The sequence below is a fragment of the Lissotriton helveticus genome, chromosome 12 (assembly GCF_964261635.1).
Source record: "Lissotriton helveticus chromosome 12, aLisHel1.1, whole genome shotgun sequence".
Classification (NCBI taxonomy): domain Eukaryota; kingdom Metazoa; phylum Chordata; class Amphibia; order Caudata; family Salamandridae; genus Lissotriton; species Lissotriton helveticus.
Genome location: NC_136073.1, coordinates 377834124 through 377858498, shown reverse-complemented (window position 1 = coordinate 377858498; position 24375 = coordinate 377834124). Strand labels below are relative to the sequence as shown.

The 24375-nt window shown below is 47.3% G+C and overlaps 1 protein-coding gene across 1 annotated transcript in view; it reads right to left on the bottom strand.

Annotated features, from left to right (window-relative positions):
• The window catches only part of WDR88 (WD repeat domain 88), a 390999-nt gene extending 374951 nt beyond the window's left edge, over positions 1-16048 (bottom strand). The window contains exon 1 of the mRNA XM_078671635.1: positions 15892-16048. Within this exon, the coding sequence (XP_078527761.1) occupies positions 15892-16002 (111 nt within the window). The 5' untranslated portion in view covers positions 16003-16048. The remainder of the gene's footprint in view (positions 1-15891) is intronic.
• Positions 16049-24375: the final 8327 nt, after the last annotated feature.

Genomic DNA, 24375 nt, shown 5'->3' with positions numbered 1-24375 from the left:
CCTTGACCTCCATTGTAGCAATTTGTTGGGGGGTAGAAAAAAGCGAGTCTTTTAGTGTCAATTCCATCGTTCTTTACAGTCGGGCCCATGAACAAATGTGGTCAACTGTGCGGGGATCGTCAAAGTTGACTATAACACAATCCCCCGGGATGTTTTTCAGCTCCTTGCCTATCCAGGGGACCCTGCGAACCGTTGAGATTCTACTCACACAATGCGGGGGCAGTGGTCTGTTCATATTGACGCATTCTTGTACATACAGAGAATCCAACCAGGGCCCAGTAAACATCTGATGTACACGAAATACTGTTACTGTTGTTTAAACTGATGTAATAGAATTGCAAGCCTTTGGATCCAATGATAAGTAATGGCAAACAGACTAAGTAGCCACAATTAAATTAGGGGTTATATACTATTAGGCTTTTGTTCACCGTTTTCATATATGAGTTTTTGAGATGCTTCATGTGTTTTATTTCACCTTTTATTTCAAATCCTGAGTTGCACACTGTGATGAAATATTGTGATTTACTGTCTTTTACCGATTGTTTTTATAAAAGAAATGTGTTGAAATTTTAAAATATGATGTCTAAGTGCTTATATTTTTCATGTATATGGTTTTATTAAAAATAGATTGTAAACGATTCAATTTGGTTGTGGAAATTGAAATACTGTTCTTGAGTACGGCCAGCGGGTCATTTATATTAAGGTTGTGTGTGCCCGTAGTGGTATGTAAGTATAACGAGTGCTCCCCAGGGATTTCCCTTTGACTTACTGTCTGTTCATATTGAACCAGTGCTGTACTTTGTTTTTAAGAGACAAAGTAGGTTCCGTCGTATTAAGACTCAACTCTGGAACCCCCGTCATTATCACTACAAAAGGGCCACATTCCGGGGGTAAATGAACTGTAAGCCCCGTTTGGCCCCTAATCCTATAGTTGGCAAATTGTAACCCTGCTGGTTTGGTTTGAGCTACCTTCTGCGAGTCTTGTGTAACAGGATTTTTTTGGACCGTGGACGCCTTTTTCACATCTGCTGGGGCGGGTTTCGTTTTTAGATTAGTGGCCTGGACGGTGGCTTTGACTATTGGAATGCCTACCGGACGAGTATTCTTACTCGAATCTTGTGCCCCTGATGTGGCCTTCCCTACCCCCTTAAAAACATGAGCACGCAGACTTGGAGCGGTTACGGGTGCCTGCAGATCAGTCAGTTTCTTCTCTAGATTCGAAAGGGACAAAGCTATGGGGTGTATGTAGGATTTTATAAGTTCATCTAGTCTAATTAGGAGTTGATTGTTTAACCCACAGATCTTGCACCCACCCTCCGGGCTGCCAGTGTCAATGGAGTTTTCTGCATTTAAGGAGGGAGTTACAATATCTATGTTGTTAGTCTGTAACACTTCCTGCCTTAAAGAATCTTGGACCTGGGCCTATGTGCAGGGTAAATCATTGGATACGGTATGAGCTTTCCCTTTTACTTTTGTTTTTCCTGGCCTCTTTTTCTTGGGTATAGCACCCTCCCTTTTCCCACTGGAAGTTTCCATGTCAGGACTAACCCGCCTCGGGGTAACAAAAAGTTCAGGGGTTTTGTCCAGCGGCTGACTAAGTTGTGAATCCGTTAAGGCCAAAGAGGCCGACAAGTCGATCGTGTTGGGAACAGTATGGATGTCAGCACGTGTTTCAACAGCGGGATTATTTGCCCCTGGGTTGTTGGGAGTCCTTGCTGATGCTAATAATCCCAATGAGGAGCGCTTAGCTGCTGCCAGATCTAGTGAGACCCTGCGATCCAATAGAAGTATGCCTTGGTCTATGGCATTGTTGGCTCTGTTGATAAACTGGTCTATTGGGCCAATCACCTGTGCTGCACCCTGTGCGGCTTTGCTCCTCAAACCTCTCGTCGTCATAGTAGGAGACAATAGGTAACACTAACAATGGTAGTTTACAACGTGCGAGGGTTTAAGCAAGACGTGATAGACAATGTTAGCTATGTATAGTCCATAGAAGTGGAGAGAAAACAAAGAAGAAAAAAATAAAATAAACTGTTTTATGAATCAAGTCAAATAAAAGAGGGATGGCCCAGTCCAGTCTTACCCGGTCTTTAACGGGCTTAAACGGGCCCGCCCTTTGCCCGGGCTTCGCCCCGGGCGCTCCCGCGACGCGGGGTGACGCTGCCTTTATGCGCCGCCTGGCGCGATCTTCCTCGTGTCTCCCGCCGCTGTGCAGGGCGGGAAACGTAGTCCTGGGACCCCCTCCACTCGGCGGCCGCTATCGGTGTGAGTTGCGGCGGCGGGAGGGGGACTAGGGCAGGCACCAGGTTCCAGGGGCAAAAGAAGGTGGTCGTTTGTCCTCGCAGTGGCTGTTGACCAGGGATTTCAGCAGGGGTTTCGATAAAGGCGTCACCCGTCCACCGGGGTGACGCGGCCTTTATGTGCCGCCTGGCGCGATCTTCCTCGCGTCTCCCGCCGCTGTGCAGGGCGGGAAACGTAGTCCTGGGACCCCCTCCGCTCGGCGGCCGCTATCGGTGTGAGTTGCGGCGGCGGGAGGGGGACTAGGGCAGGCACCAGGTTCCAGGGGCAAAAGGAGTGGGTCGTTTGTCCTCGCAGTGGCTGTTGACCAGGGATTTCAGCAGGGGTTTCGATAAAGGCGTCACCCGCTCCACCGGGGTGACGCTGCCTTTATGCGCCGCCTGGCGCAATCTTCCTCGCGTCTCCCGCCGCTGTGCAGGGCGGGAAACGTAGTCCTGGGACCCCCTCCGCTCGGCGGCCGCTATCCGTGTGAGTTGCGGCGGCGGGAGGGGGACTAGGGCAGGCACCAGGTTCCAGGGGCAAAAGAAGGTGGTCGTTTGTCCTCGCAGTGGCTGTTGACCAGGGATTTCAGCAGGGGTTTCGATAAAGGCGTCACATTCTTTGACAAACTCTACGAACTTGGTTTTAAAGTTTTCTGATTTTGAACTGAGTGTATTGAACATTGCCTGGCTTTCCATAATGTTTTTGAATGAAGTACACCCCGTGCCTTTTTCACTTCTGAGATAGAACCTAATTTGTCATTCTTGTTCCAGAAAACATTCCAATGCTATGTTTCTATACCCTCAGATATGATGAGCATACCTTGTAACGAGCAAACATAATGAGTTCCGCTAAAAACTGACTGGATAGTTTTGCTTCCAAAGATTTCAGCCTCAATAATATGCTTTTTTTGGACAATTTTTTTCCAAGCTTTTTCCATTGTATACGATTTGTAGCACTTGTTGTTACAATGATAAAATATTTGATCCTCTTCATCCATCGGTTTCAATCTTTTGTGAACTTCGTCTTGACGTATTTCTGCACCATCTCAAACTCTCTTCTGCCCACCTGCAGCTGATGGCATATGACACATTTTTCTTTGTTGAAGGAGTCCTCAGACTTTATAGTTAGAAACACTCTGTCAGGAGGTAAAGATCCTTTGCTACCACCTGCTTCGCTCATGTTTACAAATTTGAATGAATGGAAAACCTGAAACAAAAACAACATTAAATTAAATTGCAAATATGCTAGCTAAAATACATTGTTATAGAGCTGCCATTTTGGAGAATGGTGGAAAGGTTGCTCTGATGAGGTATTTTCTGTCTCTATAAGTCTACTTGACCCCCAAAACCCATGTTTTGACACCAAAATGAAGTATATGGGTCTCATGGTTCCTGAAATTTTGCATCCTCATTGCAACAAATCTGCCATTTTTAAAAATGTCATCCAGAAAAATTTGCCTCAGATTAGCAATGTCTACCCAAGCTAAATTGCTTCTTTATGGATCCAAAAACACAAATCAAAAATGAAAATTTCTGGACAACAATTTTTTTACGGAAGTATATAATAATAGGGGGTCTTATAGAGCGCTTGGTGACGCACCACGGCGTGTTCCCGCGCTAAGAGGCAAGTGCTGCTAGGAAAATACCAGGAGAGGGACCCAACTACCGGGCAAATAGGAAGGTTTTTAACTTGGCTCTAATATCAATGGGGCCAGGACTTGATGCTGGTGCTTGAGGCTTTCGTTTGTAAAATTGGTGTAACCTATCTACACCTAAGGTGCGTGAGTACCAAATTAAGCTCCCACTGCAGCATTACGAAAGGTATTGGCAGGAACATTTGGATTAGCTCTTTTAAAAATCCCATAACAGGTGATTTGAAAAGGGACGGCTGATAGAGCAACAGTAGAAAGAGCCAAAAGATAACTGTTGATACAACAAGACTTTGCTGGGCTAGAGAGAGCCAAAACAATAAAATGTAAAGGCTGAATGGCACGGGGGGGACACCAGACCACGAACTTCTGTCAGCGTCCTTCATATACAGTTTTGGTGGAGGGAGGCATGGCTTTTAGGAGAACACTGACCACTTTGAAAGCCATCAATAGTTGCTCTTCAATTTTTATGCATGGAGAGCAAGGTTGAGCAGGCTCAGTGCAGGACCCGGCCATGCTACTGAAAAGGACGGACCTTCTGAAGAGGCAGCGGAATCGGAGGGCATTTGTTCATGGCCAGATGTTCTGGGTATCACGCTCTCCTTGCCCAGTCCGGAGCTGCTAGGGTGACTTAGGCATGGTCATTCTTGATCTTTGTCAATACTCTGGACAGAACAGTAGAGGCAGAAGGGCATACAAGAGCCCAAAGCACCAATCCAGGCAGGAGAACAACCTTGTTGACTCCAACGCATGAAAGCTTGGACTCCATGAGTTCATGAGGTGGCAGATAGATAGAGCCAGGGTTCTCCCCAAAGTTAGAAGATGCCATGTGCTACCTCTCAGTGTAATTGCAAGTGTAATGTGCTAAGCAAGGTCAACTGAGTTTGTCAACCTTGACATTTAAAGATCCTGCCAGGTGTTGGGTAATCAGAGAACTGCCCTGAGCATTCAGAAATCTCCAGCGATGTAGGGCCTCCTGACAGAGTGCACATGACCTCACACTTCCCTGTTTGCTGTAGTACCACATTGCAGTTGAGTTGTGTCAGAGAAACTCTACCCGTTCCCCCTTTATGGACAGAAAGAACACCTTCAGTGCCCAGGGAATCACCCACACCGCCAACAAGATGATGTAGAGATGGATCTCTGCAAGAGACCAGAGTCCTCGGATCTCCACCTCAGCCAGAGGACCTCTCCAACCCAACAATGATTCATCTGTTACTACCATTAATTATTGATTGGGGTGGGAGCTGGGTCTGTCACTTTTCCAACTGCAGTCGAGCAGCCGCCACTGCAGATCTTTTGCAATCTCCTACGACAACTGAATGGAATCCAAATGGATCCCTAAGTGCTGAGCCCACTGAGCCTTCAGATCCCACTGCAGCATCTGCATGTGCCAGCTAGCGTGGTCCACTTGAAGGATGCAGAAGGCCAAGAGTCCAAAAAGCCTCAGAATCACTCTCATTGATCAAAAGTTGAAACATCGGGATCATAGTCCAAATTTCCTGTACTTGTTGAGCCGGAGGGAAGGGTAGTAACAGCACTGTATCCAGTATGGCACCAATGAAGGGGAGCAGTGGTGAAAGAGTCAGGTGTGACTCTGGCATGTTGATGGAGGAACCTAATGTTGTCACGAAGCCTGCTGTTGTCTGGAGGAAATCTACAACTGTTGTCTGGAGGAACTCTACCGCAGTTTGAGGATAACCCGCCTTCAGCAACCAGTCATCGAGGTATGAGAAGACAGGTATTCCAGCTCTGCAGATTGGCTGCTACTACCACCATGAACTTTGTGAACACCCGGGGTGCACTGGTAAAGCCGAGGGGGAGCACTGCAAACTGAAAGTGCTCTTGGCTTACTTGAAACTGCAGGTAACATCTGCGGGACTGAGGGATGAGGCGGTAGAAATAAGCATTCTGTAAATCTACCACCATTCAGGCTGCTGTATTGTATGTGGGGGCCCTGGGAGCTGCTGTGCGGCCTGGTTCTATTGAGCTGAGATGTAGCTGCTGTGTGGCTGGCCTGGAGAGGCCCATCCAAAGTCCTGGTGCTTTGCTGGTGCCTCAGGGTGAAAACTGTAGGGGCTTGTCTGTTTTGCTGCTCCCTGATGGATTGGGCGGGGCACTACTTCTGGTGACTGAGCTAGCACCTCTGAGGCTTACTGGAAAGCAGCTGACTGAAGCTGTTGACTGCTTTTTGGTAGGCAGTAGGACGACTGGTGGTTTTGTCGCCTCCTTGGAGGTGTGGTGTCTCTGTGAGTGTTGTCCGCTGTCTGCGGTCTGAGGCCCTGGCACTCTTGTAGCCCAAAACCTTTCCCTCAGTGATGGCCTGCATGTAGTCTTGGCTCGGCCAACAACTACAATGGATATATACAATTTGTAATAGGCCGAATTGTATATATCACTTGCTGTGACAGGCATGGTCTAGGATGGCACAACTCTAATTCTTGCACATGACAACAGTACATAGTGGTTCTGGATGTTAACCATCTCAAACTTTTTAAATATATGATCTCACCAGGGGCCTGATGCCACACTCTGCCTTATAGCTGTGATTACTGTACTCTATATCCCTCCAGGTCTACATCTCCATCTACTACAGTCACGTTGGGCTTTGGACTCTGGCCCACAGTGAAGTCCGGTACTGTGGACAGGTATATCACAGCCTCGTTGAGCAAAATGAAAGAGACTCCAGTTTATCGGTGGGAAAATCGAAACCCCAAAATTAAGGGTGAATCGCTTTCAGAAACGAGTGGATAAGAAGGATACTAGACTTACACAGGCGGAAACAAGGATAGCTGATATTGAAGATTCAGAGGGTCAAGCAGCCATTTCACTCAAAGCAATCAAGCATTAGTTAGGTGTTGTAAAGGCTATAAATAAAGATGTGGAAAACTGCTCTCGTCGTGATAATGTGCATTGTTGGTGTGGCCGAATCCATTAATATGGTCAAGATTGAAAGCTTTGTAGCGGACATGTTGTACTCTTTACTCTGCCATGAGGCTTTTTCCGTAGCATTTGTTGTTGAGAGGGTACATTGCTCTTTGACACCAGGGCCACGGCGGGGTCAGAGACCTAGACCTATAAAAGCATGTCTACTCAATTACAGAGAACATGACCAGATTTTGCGTCTAAATAAAGCAAAATCCAAGCTACAATACGCTTGTACTGTACTTGCCTTCATCACAGACTTTACCTCTGTGCTCACGGCCAGACTGGGAACAGAAACCAGCCCTGGTAATTCCGGTCAACTGCCCTGAGATGGAGGGCAGGGGTGGGCGGGGTAGCATTACTGAGCACCTCAGGCCGTGAGGGGATTGCTGCAAAACAGTCCCCCAGTAACAAACCTGACCCCACAGGTTAAAAACTGGCCTCCACGCATCCGGCCAACTGGGAAAATGCCCGGTGACTGCTATGACCAGTCCAGCCCTGTCTGCACTGCAGGAGGTCATCCACAGTGATTAGGAAAGCTCTGTGAGTGAACGCAATCAAATACTCTATGCTTTTTCCAGCTAAGCTCCATGTAGAACACAACGGGAAAGTGCATTTCTTCACACACCCATATGCTGCAACAGACATCACTGATACATATTTGAGGCATGGAGATCAGGCTGGATCGATGGCTTTCAGTCCAGCATCATTGAGAGGAAATAGACTGCGTGGTGCTGCTAACCTGAGTGACAATGACTAGTAGCCCTCGCTGATTAAACAAGTGGAATTCCTCATCCGGATCTTGAATGAATACAGGAACTTATAAAGCGCACAGCTACTCAGAATGTCCCCACGCTAATCCCTGATGTGAACAGACAGTGGGGTAGCTCACTACATAGACTTATGGCGTTATGAAAGATGCTTTTCTTTTGTCTGACGTGATGAGGCAATTGTACTGGTAAAAATAATGTATCGATTGTGGTGTTAATTCCAATGGATAATGTAGACATGGTTAGGATGGCATGTTGATCATGGTAGTTATTAGGGAAGATATTTGGCTGCGAACTGCCATATTCGCCACTCTTGCCAGCACAGTTCAATCCACTACTCCCACTAACGATTGAGAAACTGACAATGCAGATTATGGGGAAGGCAAGAATAGATATGTTAGGAGACCTCTTCCCTAATGGAGAGTTCTTTAGTCTTCCAGAGTTTCAAGAAAAAGGAGGGAGGAGGGACATAGTCTATGGTCACTTTTTCACCACCATCAAAGTCTTTATTTCGGTTTTACAGTACCATAAAAGAAGCAAGCACATTAGCCTTATATGACAATAATCAAGATAAAAGGTACTATAAAAAGCTCCCTATCCAAGTTTATATCTGCAAAAAACTTGATACAAGAGTACAGACACATAAAAGGTACAAAGCTAGAAAAATGTCATTATTTGAGTGTGTTGTCCTAATAAAACAAAGCTAAAATGCTAGTGCCTATATAATTTTTGTTTTTATGTCCGTTTTACAAATATACAACCCAATTACACAACCCCTTTCCATTTTAAAACCCATGCTCCAAATTACCGATAGAGAGATAAAAGATTTAACATAGTAGTTTAAAAACCAATTATTTACAATCCAAAGTGCTAGTGCAGGGTACACATCCAATTGGTCCTCCTTCTTATCGCCCAGAATTGACCGAGGAATTTTGATGTAGCACTTTATAACTATGTGTCCCAAATTGTCTACATATCGGAATTAGCCAGTTCCTTCTTGGTCTAGAGTAGGCAGCACAGGCAAAGAAAACATGGCCTAGTGTTTCATTTGAACATGGACAAGAAGGACACTTTTTCTTTATTACGCGCTAAGATCTGCAGCTAAGAAAGCATTGACCACATTTCCCAGGCCACTTTCTGAGCTTACATACTCACTAAATATTTACTTAGAGCTGACAGGCAGATCCAGTTCCATTCTGTATACAGATGTTATAGCGGGCACCCAATCTCTGACAACTGCTGGCCTTCTTGCTGTGCACAAGTTAAGGATGATCCACTAATATAAAGACATAAATAAATGTAATTTAAATGTATACACCGGTTTTACCTTACACCTGAACGCAGAACTAGATTAACTCCTGTCAATGTGGTGAAATGCACGAAATGTGGTATGTCTAATGTTGGGACTTTACATGCGTCATGGTCCGGCCCTGAGATTTTTACATATTGGATTAAAGTGTTTACATTGTTGAACACTATGACAGGGGTTTCTTTGTCCCCCTTGCCATCCATGGCCTTGATACAAGCCACCATGGACCTACCTAAAGCAACACAGCAGTTCACCTCAATGGCACTGTTGTTGGCAAAGAGGATGTGGATGCAGAGCGCCATACCTGGGCTCAACCAATGGATAGAGTGCATGATATAATATAAAGTCTAGGCTAAAATACATGCAATGGAACTGCACCTAGGGATTTCTGGGATCCTCTACATACTTATTTGCTATGACAAGACAAATCTGATCTCCATCTGTGGGTTGAGGGGTGATAAATGCTCTGTTCGATGATGCTGCATTGTATTCTTGTCAGTCTGTCCACGGTGAATCACTTCAGTCGGTACATTGGTCTTGAACTTTGTGAAGGGCATGGTTACATCCAAGACCTCAGGTGCACTACTGTTTATTTATTTTTTATTCTTTTATTGGCATTTTAATAATGAAAGGTGCAACAATTGCACAGCACTTTCAATTTAATAACAGAGAGCCTTATTCGTAGTGCAAGAGCAATAAAAAAGACTAATCTTACGTCTTCACAACAGTTACAGTACAATCTAGCACCTTGTACCCAGGTGGCATAACAACTAGCCGGAAATCTTCCAGGTCCCACAGCGGGGTGACTTGACAGCTAATAACTAGGCAGCATTGTCATGATGTGGCATGTGAGGGTCCTGTCCAGTGCCCGCTGCTTGTGGAATGGGCAACAAGTATGCCTTTAGGAGCTCCCATATGTCATGGGGTCTGGAACTTATTGCCAATAGCTCTGAATATGTAGTTAATTGTTCCTGACAGTAGACCAGGTCCTGCAACCATTCTTTGAATTTGGGAGCGCTTCCTCTACCCCATCTACATGCCACTCTCCGTTTGGCCAGCAGCAAACAGAGAGTCACAAATCGTCTAATATATGCAACTACGTCTTCCGTGTACCCAAGCAATGCATTGAGTGGGCTAAGGTGTATCTGTGTCCCCACCATTTGGGATAGGGCTTCCCCAACGTCCTCCCAGTATTTGAAAATTAGCCTGCATGACCAGGCCAGATGGAGGAAGTCTGCCCCCTCTCCCCCACATTTTTCACAGGGGTCAGTATGCCTCAGCCCATATCGATTTAGCCATGCTGGGGAGTAGTACATCCTATGGATGTACTTGAAATGAATATTCTGCAGCCTACTACTCGCTGTTATCTTTTCAGTCTGCTGGCAGCAGTACGTCCACTGTGCATGCTCAAGCGGGAAGCCTAACTCTATTTGCCTACCCTCCCTTGACCCGTCCCTGGACCTTACCTGAAAGGTTAGTGTACTCCGGTATAATCGTGCCACTGCATATAATAGGTCCGTGGCTTGAAGCATATTGTGCAAAGGGATTAATGTAGGTAGCTCTCTAGGGAAATCTGGAGTGGCTGCCCCACCATCTTGTCTCAGCCTTAAGTACAGTAAAATCTCAAAGGGTGAGGGGGTATGTTCGCCAAAGAACTCCTCCCTATTACAGAACCTCCTTCAGACATACAGATCCGTTCATGTGCATATGGTGGAGCAATGCAGCATGAGTTACTGGGATATTGTGTTGAGAGGCTAGTGGTAGCGGGTGATGCACACCTCAGGGCTTGCAATAGCTTTGCGATGCTTTTCCATGCTGCATTTGTGCATGCTACAGTAGAATCCACACCTCCAGCTCTCTTCCGGTCTACCCCAAGAAAGCCAGTTAGTGATATGGGACTGTTCCCTGTTCCACCGCAAGATGTAGCATGAAGGGAGGAGGGTGATACCAATACAGTGTATAGTGTTCCTGTGCGTACAAATAATAAAGTTCTGGGTGGGTGCTTCGACCCCCCCCCCCTTTAGAGAAGGGTAGGGTGTGAATTTTCAACCGGACTCTGGGCTGCTCTCCCCCCAAGCAAGTTGGTTTAGCTGACCTCTCAAGTTTCTGAAAATGGACGTCCCGGGGGGTAGGGGATATTTATGAATAGGTACAGCAACTGAGGCAGGATTGCAATTTTCATTAGAGCAATACGTCCTGCCATGGAGAGGGGCATAGCAATCCATATGGAAATGGAGTCTGTTATGGAGTCCGGCAGGTAGTTTGCTCTCAGTAGTTCCTCCCTGTTTCTGGTGACACCTATACCCAAGTATTTAAGCCCCAATGCACACCACCTGAGTGGATAGTCCGAGTCAAAGGGTGAGGTGTTGGGGGTAAGAGGGAAGATTTGATATTCCTCCCAATTGATCGTTGTGCCAGGGAGTTCTCCAAATCTAATAAATTCCCGGAGTACCTCATTAAGGCTGTCCTGGGGATCCCAGACATTGAGCGTGATATTGTCCGCATAGAGTGACACTAGGATGTGTCTAGTTGGGTATCTCAATGCACATTCCCGAAGATGCTGCCAGAGGATGGCTGCTAATTGTTCCATCACAGGGGAAAAACGAGGGGGGAGTCAATGGGTAGCCTTGCCTGGTGCCGCCACAAGTTATTTTAAAAGTGGGCAGTTCACTCCACTGATGAGCAGGCTTGCCACAGGCCTGTGATATAATAACCGCACCCATGTGCTGAAATGCGGGGTACGCCCATATGGCGCAAAACTGACATCAAGAAATAATTTGAATTATTAAATGTGTTGAGGCGTGGCCCTGGAGACTGGGAATTTGGACAAAGGGGAGCTGTGTTTAGACTTCTTGTGTTTTCTACTTTTCATTGACTTACCTGAAGATCTTGACTTGGATGATGATTGGCTCTGAGATTGACCCAGGAAGCAGGATGGCATTTAAGTCGCTGCCTTAAACTAGGACCGCGACTTCTTTGATTGCCATTGATGCTCAGCGATGTAAAGGTTGACTTTGTGGTCGTGGATGGATTTCGGGTTCAACTTGGCGCACGTACAGCATGAACCCGAGGCATGTTTGGAGCCCAGACACCAGAGACAGACTTTGTGGGGATCCATCACTGACATCTATTTATGGCAATCCTTACACAACTTGGATTCTGTGGGCTTACGAGGAGACATGTCCCTTGCACAGTGGATAATTTTGAACAGAAAAACTCTTGTCAAGTCTGATAGAGTCGAGCGAGCGAGCTCCGTATCCAGGGCTCGAGTCGGGGGTACACGCAGGTACACGGTGTAACCCCTCTCTCTTTTCACAGGGTGGACACAGTGCCCCCTGCCAAGAAGTTGAGCCCCACAGAAAAACGCTGAACTTGTCCCGGTGTAATTTTCAGTCACCAGGACATGTTCAGCAGTGCCTGCACATTGTCTGCTTTCGAATCCCAGCAGCAACGTGCAGGCAGCGAGGGTGCCTTTTTTTTTTTACTCCAGCTGGGCCAAAGTTAAGGGGCCATCCGGCCTCCTTTTGTTTGTATATGCTCACTGGGGCTGCCTAGAACCTTACATTTATTTAAATGTAAATCCCACAGAAGGAAATAAAGGAACACAGCTTGCCTTCTCTTCACAGGTACTTAAGAGAGGCATGCTTTTGCCTTTGTTCTGTTGCTGTATATAAATGCAGACATTGTAAGACTGTCAGATGGGTTAGTCTGTCCCAGTATTTGCACAAATAATTTAAATAGCACTATTTTATTTCTTTTATAGCCCTACATCGTGACATCATGAGGTCATTTGCATATTGTCTAACTTGGTCCGTCCCCCCACTTCCTTTTATAGGACTTGTGCCCTGTCCGTATCCTCGCAGGAGGAAGCAGAAAGAAAGGAATTGACAACAGCGTGCAGAGGTGGCGCAGATATAGTGGACCCAACATCACATCCGGGGCTAAACAGAACCAACCTACAGCCGCACAACAGTACGTGCCAGCACACAAGCGAGTTACTATGAAAATATTTCGGATCCAGTCAGTCTTTGTGGAAATCCACAAAGTGAGGAATCTGTGGTTAGAATTCTCTATCAGAAATGTCCTCACTCAATCATTCGTACACTCATCCATTCCTTCATCTATCCATCCTTGCACTGTTATTCATCACACACTTGCACATTCCTTCACACAATCGCTGCCATCCACGCAGGTGTCACTTTTTCATGATCCATTCATGTAGCCCGATGATTTGTTCTCACATGATTCACCCACCTACACTAAAAAGAAGCGTTACCATACAAATCAGTTCTCAGTATCAAATAGAATTTGTGATAGTCCTACTGCTTGAGCAGGGCAAGAGTCGGGGAACCTTCGTGGGTGGACGGCATCCCCCCACTTATTTTACGGGTGGACACCGTCCCCCCTGCTCAAAAGCTGGGCTTTCTGTGATGGCCTCACTTGCCCGCACAGCCGCTCCCAACGACAGGGCTGGCTACCACGTAGTTTCAATACTCCCGGCTATGGGACTTTAATCCTGATAAGATTATCCTCGCTCCCAGTACAGGACTCGCAGCTGGGGGGGGGGGGGTTGATAAAAATTTTGGGTGGGGGGGCTAATTCCTCCGGCCACAGGCAGAGTGGAGCTGCAGGGGCTCTAAGAAGGTGTGAAAAAAAACACAAAGCCTTGTTACCAAGTGAATGGTCTTTTAAAGACCTGTGAGGTACTCTGGGCGGCTGCCCGGGAAGATGTCTCAGCCCCGGCTGACACACTCGAGGGGGGCGGGGGGCTGAAGACTGTTGTGTCCAAAGGGCGTTGCGCGCCTGGTGGGCACAGAGGAAGAACATGTGGGTAATGTGTGAAACTCAGTGAAACAGTGGAAGGTGACACTTGGCTTCTCACATTTAGCTTAATCAGAAGCACGGACATATATATCATATATACTGGCAGAAGGGGTCATCATGTTATCGCCAAGTGGAACTGGGAAATAAAATGCTGCACGGCACGGGGGGGGGGGTCCCGCCCACTCTTGATGGCTGGAGAATAAATTCATGCTATGTAAGTTCCTATTTAGTGGGATTAGAATGGTGTCCTGGTTTTTCTAACACGTGGGTTTTTATGACTCCTTTGGGACCTTTTATGAATGCACAGGATTTCCTCTTTAGTTAAGGCTTAGCGTGGATAGTAGAGTACTACTTGCCGAAAGCGTTTCATCATCTCGTCAGGGGTAGTAAGCGCTATATAAAGGCAATTATAATATTTATCTATTTGTTTTACGTTGTTTTTCTGTGATGTCACTTTTCCGGCTGGTGTCAGAACGCTTTACATGTGACATTTACTGCTTATAAACATGAAGCTTACAGCAGCAACGGTGTTAGAAACACCTCCGTAAAACTTGACAGTTTCGCTGTAGAATGAACAATAAAGAGGCACATCATTTTTTATTGTCCGGATTTGTTTCATGTTTACGTTTTTTCAGTGCAGTCGTTTTTGGCAGCAGCACCCACCTCTAAAAATGATCCTAGCACCATTGTGGGGATCATGTGTATGCACCGAACCAGCGTCATATCACCGCGCACTGCTATAGGTCAGACTAGTTCATGTGTGGGAGCTTTCCAACATCACAACCAGCTTACGTTTGCTCTGGAACAATTGAGCAGCCTAAAAGAGCAAACTGCCAACTGAGGTGTAACAAAGTTGCGTAACACTTAGATATTGTGGTCACAGCTTTCTGACTTTATGCGGACATAGTGGCGAGCACATGACTAGCACAGCTGCATTCATTTATTAATAATACTGGGATACTTTGTTCCCCTTTTAGTTTTCTTAGATGCTAACTTGCTGTCAGATGCGCCCGCATCATTTAGACAATGTGATCTGACCTCGTCTTGGATTTATCCTCATGTTTGGTGGTTGGGGTGTTAGCAAGTGCCGCCTATTCCAAAGAAGCATTAAACTGAAATGTCATGTTCTCTGCATTTGGAATTACTGAAAGCACTAGTGCTTGTGCAGATGTCGCTTGATGTTCACAAAAGGAGCAAGCAAGAAGAGGGCAAGCAGCGAGGAGGGAGGGGGTGAGGGGACAACTCAAGCAGGAAATCCAGAGGAGGTACAGGTCTGATTAGCTCATGTGTGGGAGCTTTCCAACATCACAACCAGCTCACGTTTGCTCTGGAACAATGCAGCAACCTAAAAGAACAAACTGTCAACTGAGGTAACCGTATAACAAAGTTGCTTAACATTTAGATAATGTTGTCACCCCTTTCACACGTTATGCAGGCATAGTGGCGAGCACATGATTAGCACAGCTGCATTGATTTTTTAATATTACTGGGCTACTTTGTTCCCTTATAGTTTTCTTAGATGTTAACTTGCTGCCAAGCTGCAAGATGGCCGCAGCTTGAGTGGGCTCTGACTGCCGAGTACATCATCAGCCATAATCCAGCCACTACTGGAGGTGCCACCCGCCCAAGTATAACGGACAGGGCACGAGTCGGTGTACCATACGGGTGGACGGCGTCCCCCCACTTATTGTAACGAGCACCCAGAAAATCTGGCAGCTATTTGCTTTTGTTCATGGTGCCATGTTTTATTATGCCTCGCTTGTACACCAAATGTCATCCACATTTGGGCTGTTATTCCTCTATACAGGGACCTTAAGTCACAGGCTTAAGTACTGAGCAGCTTCAATTGTTAAATCTTGCAATACGTGCAAATGATAGATCTGCTGCACACGTGATGTCACTTCCTGTCACACCACCTAACTTGGAGAGTCCCCCCCACTTCTTTTTTCACCATCTAACTTGGAGAGTCCCCCCACTTCTTTTTTATTTTAGGACTTGTGCCCTGAGCTTGAGCCAGTTATGGGTCTTTTCTCTTTGCCTATGGGCAAGTACAGTCCCTAGTCTTTTTCCGCTGTGGGCAAGAGTTGACATTATATTCGGTATTAATATATGGCCAATATGGAGACTGGACTGACCTGTGATAGTTTCTTGCTACCCCAGTCGCTCCCTTTCTCGTCTGTGTTCTCGTCATCTGCCAGGGGCTGCTCTAGAGCGAGCGGATCCACTGGGCAGGTGTGCGACGGCATGTTTCATCAGGATAGCTGCCTGCCGTCCAGTCTGGCCTGGCGTCCACTGTTTCCATGGAAACACATGTGGGTACATGCCTCCACAGACACAATAAAAATGACGACATTCGCCTTTTTACAAATGTAATTTGATATAATTTGACCATCCCCTGTAATTTGGCGCGTTCGTTGTAGTTGACAAACCACCGATGATAATTTCATTAACAACTTTAGAATATATTTTGTATGTTGCTTATGATGAACTGTTATTGAAATCTTAAACATTTGAATTCGTTAAAAGTATCTTTGGGGTCCTGATCAGATTTAATGCACCATTTATTCAACGGTTTTATTATCCACTTGATGATAAACTTACTTTGCTGAGATGGCCGCTGCGTTCACGAAGGAAGGCGCAGGCGCATAAATTGGAAGTCCCTTTTCAGTTTTATTGAAGGTGGGAGGTATTCCCTTTCCCAATGAGGCGCTCTCCTGATTTGTTTGTGTAAATTGAGTTTGTTTCATTGAAACGTTGACTGCAGAACGACTGTCTGTTTTTTCGCAATGTTAATATACGGAAGTTATACACTCAGGGATCACCTGCCTTGGGATGCATTTGATATCGCCCAGCGAATGGATGTCCGGGAAATGGGGGTTTTCTGAACCCTATAAGTGGGCGAGCCACTGTGGGCTTGGACTAGATGTCTGGCCCTGGAAGCTCGAGGTCTGTTGGAGCCCCGAGTCCAAAAGGAGCTGAGCCTTCAAGTGGTTTCGGCCTGCCCTCTCACGTCATCAGGGGATAATTAACAATATAGAAAAATTGCACAATATGACCTCTTAGTGCGATCCCATGAAACTTGTGAGCATTCTCACCTACCTTATCCGAATTGTGTGCTTTTAGGCAATTATTTTACGTTAGGGTACTTCCTTTTGTTTCCTCTTCACATTTGACTGCACCTTGAACTACCATCAATGCAGAATGTGCGCTGTACAAAATCCTCTCTTCATAGCTGCCAAGGTTTCAGATTGCTATGTGTGACATTTTCATAATTTCAGTGTAATTATGAGTGACATTCCAACGACTATGAGTGACACTTTTTCGCAAACAAAATCAAGGAATGGACACTAGGAAAACATATAAATATCAACAATTACACCCATTTGAGCAACAAGAAGATGTTAAAACTGCTGGAAAGCACCAGAAACTGAAGCATCTGTTGCCCTTATAAACTGATGGTACTAATAACCAAAACGAGGACTCAGTGCGCGCCGTGCCACTACAAACAAAAGGACGTTTCTGTGAATTTCAGCAAAGTCAGTTATTGTATCAGGGTCAGATCTGTTGCGGAAACCGGCTCAGTGTGCTGCCACTTGCTCACCTCGAATACAGAGAATAACATAATGCCTGCTATAGTGGGAGTGCGGGGGTGATAAGGAGGCTGATGAGGACTATTTTCAAGATTGGGTCTCCTCACTTGAAAACACACATCGACATTGTTCGTTGGGGTATTTACGGATAGAATGATTCCGAGGTCCAGTCTTTCCAGTACCAAAATTTTGAGCAGGTGTTCTGCTTTAATTACTTCCGCGCTGACAAACCGAAAATACAAAGCTTTACCTAATCCCTTTCTTGACTGCTGAACCGCTAAAAATCTCAATCAAATGAGCATGGGATATTAATTGTATATATGAGCATCAATAGTTTTCCTCAGAGGTTATAGGTGATCATGTTTAAACGTGCACTCACTTTGAATAAAGGCAGGCGAGGAGCGGAGACGGCGCCGTGGCGACAGGCACCTTCCCCCCCCTGGGCTGGTACACTCTCACATCTGCAGGCAGCAGTCCGGTCCCGCCGGTGGCGGGTATGGTTGGTTGACCCTTAGTACGCGGTATCAGGATTATACCACTTCGCACAGAGCCCATTATAGATCCTGTCTCTGCCAGCCACGACTGTGCAGCCCATCTTACCGGCGTGTAGTGAAAGCCGGTGGTTGCGCGCATGAGCCAGGAGGCAAAAAAAAGCATAATTCAAACTGCCACTCGCTTTGCCCCCTACGCAAACAGAGTTAGGGGATACACTGTTGTGGTCACGTGAATGCCGTGCTCCGCAGTAGGTTTGCTAATAATGAATGCTCATTGCTGCAGGCAGCGCAGCAATAAGCCATTCACAAACTGACATTTCACACTTTGACTATTACATACACACTGCCAGAACAGCACGTGGTCTACGCTGCGTGCTCAGATCATTCGGAGTTGGCCAGGGTGGCGATTTCGGTCCCGCTTAGCTCTACCTCTGCAAGGGTGGTGATGTCAAGGATGCACTACAGATGCGTGACCTTGCATTTTTGTGCGGTAATGCGGACCGACGCACAAAAATGCGTTAGTGTCACACCTAAGGCGTGATACTTGGCAGGGCTGTCTCTTGTAGATGGTTTAATAGAGTGACATGTTGCTCTATCTTTATCTAAGCAGGCACTCCTTTAATTTGAGAGAGGGAGCACATTCCTTTGAATAGGAGTACCAGCACTTCTCAGCAGAAACCCGACACATACTCTAAAGTTTTGGGTACCAGCACTTCAAAATTTCCATGTCAAGCACTGCAGTGCAGTAATATAAACTATTGTACTAAAGTGAAAAGCTCTTACATTATGTTATGTTATGTAGATTTGTAGAGTGCTTTATAACCCGGTAGGGTATCCTGTCGCTGAGCAGGTGTGAGTCTAGCCAAACTCAGGGTCTACTAAGACTACACAAAAAGCAACATCTTAAGATTTTGTGGAATTCACAAAGGGAGGAGGAGGCTCCACTGTGTAGCAGCAGGTTGTTCTATGCTTTAGGAGCGTATAGGAGAAGGCTCTAACACCGGATCTGGGTTTCTGTATGCTTGGGATGTGTGCAAGTAGGAGTCCGGCCGAGCGTAGGTGTCTGGAAGGTTTGTGAAAGCTGATGCCACTGTTGTGTAGTGCCTTGAAAGTGTGAATGAGGAGATTGAATTGTGCATGCTTGTGGACGGAGAACGAGTGGAACCCCTCCAGGTGTGGTGTGATGTGAGTGCAGCTTGGGAGGTTGAAAGTGATTCTGTCCGTCCGGTTGTGAATGGTCTGTAGCCTTCTGGTGAGTTTTTAGTTGATCCCGGCATACAGGGTGTTCCCATAGTCCAGCTTGTTGTGACAAGGGCATGTATGATGACTTTACAGGTGCTAATTGGGGGCCATTTGAAAATCTTGCTCAGAGCTTTCAAGGAATGGAAGCGTGAGGCGGGGACAAGTCGTGTCAAGTTTGCTGTGGATGACAATCCTGAGGTTCTTGGCATTGGTGCCAGTCCAAGCTCTGTTGGCCATCAGGTAGAGTCCTATGGTGAAGTTGTCTCCCCGAAGTTCATGATTTTTGTCTAGTCTATGCTGAACTTCAGACAGTTGGTTTTCATTCATTTAGTGATTTCAGTCATACAGGCATTGGACTTGATCTGGGTATAGGGTGTCTTGTCCATGAGGGACAGAATGAGTTGTGTATCATCAACGTAGGAGAGGATATTGATGTAGGAAAGTATGATGCTGGCTAGAGGTATCATGTGAGCATTGAAGAATGTCGTGCTCAGGGAGAATCCTTGCAGAACTCTGCAGATATTGTCAAGGGTGTCCGAGGTGTAGAGTGCCAGGCTGACTGACTGGGTCCTACCAGTCAGGAAGGAGCCGATCCATCAGAGTGCATGTCCTTGTATTCTGATGTTGTGTAGATGTTGGATGAGAATGGGTGGGAGATTGTGTCAAAAACTGCAGATAGGCCCAGAAGGACGAGTGCTGCTTTGTCTCCTCCATCCAGTCAGGCTAATGTGATTTGTGATGGTGAAGAGGACAGTTTCCGTGTTGTGGTTGGGTCTGAAACCAGACTGATTGGTGTTGAGGAGCTGGTAGTTGTTGAGATAGTCGATGAGGCAACTTTGATGATTTTTCTCCAAGACCTTGGCTGTGATTGGTAGTAGGGAGATCGGTGTGTACTTGGCAAGCATTAGAGGCTTTCTTCAGCAATGGGACAATACTTGCATGTTTCTAAGCACCTGGGAAGGTTGTGGAAGAGGTGGAGGCATTCAGAATAGGTGTGAACATTTACACTGATGGGTTGCAGTCCTCTGGACCAGGCATGGTGGGGCAGGGATCCGATGGGGACGCTGAGTGGATTGACTTCATAGTGGCGGTTTCTTCTGGGGTGACGTTAGAAAGAAAGGCACTTTTTTGATTTGCGAGACTTCTTTATAATGACGTTTATCGCACACTTTAAATGCCAAAGGTTTTGCTGTCGCTGCTCATGCTCAGGCTTTTAGTATTTCCTGGTTCACTCATCCCTACTAAATACTATAGCATTATTGATATTGTAATAAAAAAAAATAGACTCACTGGGGGGGGGGCAGGTTGTTTTCATATGGCTAATGATAGTGGTGTAGTTTTGTTAAGGGCAGTGTCATGCTACGGAGGAGTCTGGAGCTATTTAGGCAGGCAGGGGTAAGGTGTTTTTTAAGTGTAGCAGCATCATGCTAGCCTCTGTCAATCTTCCGTTCAGTGGTAAGTAAACAACAGCATTTCACTGAGCACACACATCAAAGCATTCCACAAACCAGTACGTACTCTCAACTGTTATATTAGCAACTTGTTTATTATAAATGTATATATATCATCTCTGTTCTTGTAACACCCCCAACAACTTCTTCCCCAGTTGGTGTATTCTTACAGTTAAGCTTTGCAGCCTGCCTGAGTTTGTCGATGCTGTAGGGATTCTACTCGGTCAAGCAGGTGACAGGGAGCGATTTAATGGCGGAGAGAAGTACAAGTTACTTACCTTTGGTAATGATGTATCTGGTAGAGACGATTCTAGCCGCAGATTCCTTAATGTAGAATTATCCCTAGGCATGAGACTGGATCCGGAAAATGTTCTTTGCCACAACATCTCTGCGTGCCGGGGGGCGGTACCACATGACTCCGTCCTGACGTCCGCGGGCGTGACGTCAACGAGGTCACATAAGCCCCACCCCGGCGCGCTGACCTCACTTTTCTTCGGAGAACTTCTCCGCGCGACAATGCGGAGCCATCACAAACAAAACTGTGGAGAGTATGGGAACAGTGTGCCATAAAGCAGTGAAAATAGAAAAGGGAGGAAACAAAAGGAGAGAAACAGCACCATTTGGAAAAGTGCTAGGCACTAAGGTACTGAAAACCGTAGCAGGGAAAGAGCAGAGCACCGCTCTGAGGAGCAACCTTGCAAGCTAAGGCAACATCCTCCCTGAAGGCAGAAAAACATGTGAGGAACATCATAGCAGACGAAGAGAGTCTGCAATCACAATCCACAACAGGGAAGGGCAACAAGTCCGGAACAGATGAGTAACAGCAATTTACCGGAAGACAAAACACATCAAGGAAGGTCGTATCCCCTGGAAGGAGCTAAAGGCTGAGGTAAAGCCAAAATACCCCAACTCAGAGGACTGCAGAGGAGTCAGAAACCCCAAGCAATTAAAAGGGAAGAAGAGTAAAAGTAGGACCCCACACTGGAAAAAACCAGGGTGTAGGGATGCAGAAGTACACATGAACCAATCGATCTTGTACCAGCAAGGAAGTGGTGGAACAAATAAACAGAACGAAGCATCCCGTCAGGGAGAAAGGGAAGAGGACACTCGCAGAAGACAAGCCACCCAGAGGGAGGCGAGTGCAGAAAAACAAGCTGAAGGTCCTCGCAGAACGGGGAGGAAGGGCAGGTGGTGAAGGAATCTGCGGCTAGAATCGTCTCTATCAGATACATTGTTACCGAAGGTAAGTAACTTGTAAATCTGATAGAGACTACTAGCCGCAGATTCCTTATAGTAGAATAGATACCCTAGCCATACCCATAGGTGAGGAGGGCCTGCGAGAGAACCTCCCCAGTTAGGAAGAAACACAGGGCCCCAACAGGGGATGTGTCATGGGGACAAGAAGGGCAGCCCAGCCCCCAACAAGCAGAAGTAAGCAACAAGGCGAATGGAAGGCCAGGATACCCCAAGCCCTTCCAGGGTACAAGGGACATCTGCCAGAAAACCCAGGAGGGACAGACAGCGCCAGAGGAAACCAAGGAAGAAAAGAACCATCCCAAACTCCTAGGAGAAGAGGCAGAAACAGAGGCAGAGCCCACCGCAGGTGAACACACACACACACAGTGAAGGGGACAGCTAAACAGGCATCAGCCTTGAGGCAGCGGACAAGGCAGGATCGGCGCTACAGCCAAGAAGCGCAGGTGTGAGAAGAAAGACACAGTAGCGCAAAGCTCCAGCAGAACAAGAGGCAGGTGCACAAGGGCACACGTCAAGGCCCACGGCGGTGGACCATAATGAGCAGGCGTGCGCAACCGGCAGCTGGCAAATATCATGAAGCAGCACGCCCAGAACAAGCCAGGCGCAAGACGAAGGCAGAAGCCAGGGAAATCCAAAACAACCCCCAAAGGAGGACCGTTCCAGAGACACAAACCGACCCACAAAAAGAAGTGGAACCAGACAGAAGAGAAATACGTAGGACGGACCTAAGCCGTCAACCAGAACACAGGAAAATACTAGGAGAATCCTAGCCCCCCCTGGAACACAAGACAGAGGATCAGGCCAAAAAAACGCCGGACAAGAAGGCAGAAAAACCACAACACCACGCCGTAGACGGCATGCCAAAGCCGGTCTAGTGATGTAGCGGATACTGAGAATGACAGAACCTGGAGCAGCGCAAGCTGCGCCAAGACAAAGACAGAAGAGACGGCACCAGCGGTATACAGTGATGCCAGGAAAGGCGAGGAACCCGAAAAAGGGTGTCCACACCCTCCCAGCTCAGGACAGAGGTATACAATAGCTACAAGTACCCCACCTAGGGTATGACACGTCCCAAAGAAAACATGGGAACACCTCTTAGGGAAAAAATCCCGCAGCAGAGAACAAGAACATAAAGGACTTGCGGGTAGTACCACAGACGGCTTACCAATCAGCCAAAAAATACACCGATGGCCCAACCTGAGGACCTATACGGTTTTACCAACAGACAAAAACCACAAAAGCCAAAGGGGCTGTACCAGCAGCCCAACAGCACACAGGGGCCAACCTAAGGACCCCGAAGTGACGTCAAAGTACACAGAACATACAGACGGGCCAACCGAAGCACTAGACCCCAGAAAAAAGGTGGGATAACACAGGAGGACCGCCAAACTTATGGAGGGGGAGGAGGACGGAGCCCCGCACGGAGCCTCTGAATGGCGGAGTCCGCAAGGGTGTTAAACAAAAGAACCCCATCAAAAGGCAGGTCAACTAGATGCTCCCTAATATTCTCCGGAAAAACACCATCCCGCAGCCAAGCGGCAGCGGAGAGCCACAGAACTTGCCATAGCGCAGCTGTAAGCATCAGAAACATCCAAGGCCGAACAGAGAATAAACGCAGCCAACTCCCAGCCATCCAACACATGGTGCCGCAGATCAGCGCGGACACCTTCGTGGGAGGCGTGAGACAGAAGGGACTTCACGGAATCCCACAGGCTGGAGGTAGCCCTGGCCAACACACAAAGTGTGTTGAGCGCTCGCAAAGCAGCATTAGAGTAAGCAAAGATGTTACACCCCCATGAACCCAACCACCGGGTCTCCCGTGACGGAGGAAACAACACCAAAGGCAAGGAAGGAAAAGCCGTCTGCAGAAGAGGTCCCTGGGTAGAAGGGTGGAAAGAATGGCAGACTGGGTTGTGCGGAGCAGGACGGTGGCGGTGAACGAGCGGCTGAGGCACCGGATCACCTGTGGCACGGCGCCCCCAGAAGAGGATTGTGGAGCAAAGCTTCGAATGGAAGAAGCAGTTCCCTTCCACCAGAGCCCTGGTGGAGAACTTCCAACAAATGGTCCGTAGGGAATGGGGTGACTGGGTCGCCCATTTGCAAAATGCCAGCAGCCGTGGAAATGGCCCGGACACAGGCTGCACTCGCCTCCGTAGGACGTCACGGGGGAGAGAGCAATTCGTCCATGGGCGACGGCTGTAAACTAAGCCGGCCATCCCAGAGTCCAGTTGGAGGAAGAAACGCCAGCCCCTGTATGGTGGAAGATCCACGGACAAGTGGGGGGCCTGAGTGGCCTCCGGGAAAGGTGGAGAAGCCTGCGGAGCAACCAACAGTGAGTAGCGGACAAGAGGGACTGGGGGCTGTGGCCGTGGAGACAGCGAAGAGCCCTCCCGGAAGACAACGGGGAAAAAGCAATGACGTGGCGTCCTGTCTCCGGAGAAGAGGAGACAAGACGATGACAAACCTCTGGAGAGGAGGGGAGCTCTGGAGATGAGTCGATGACCCTACGCCGGCACGGCGTCGTGGAGTCTGCCACAGGTGCCGGTGCGACATCGACCAGCGTCGGAGCGGTCATCGGGGACGCT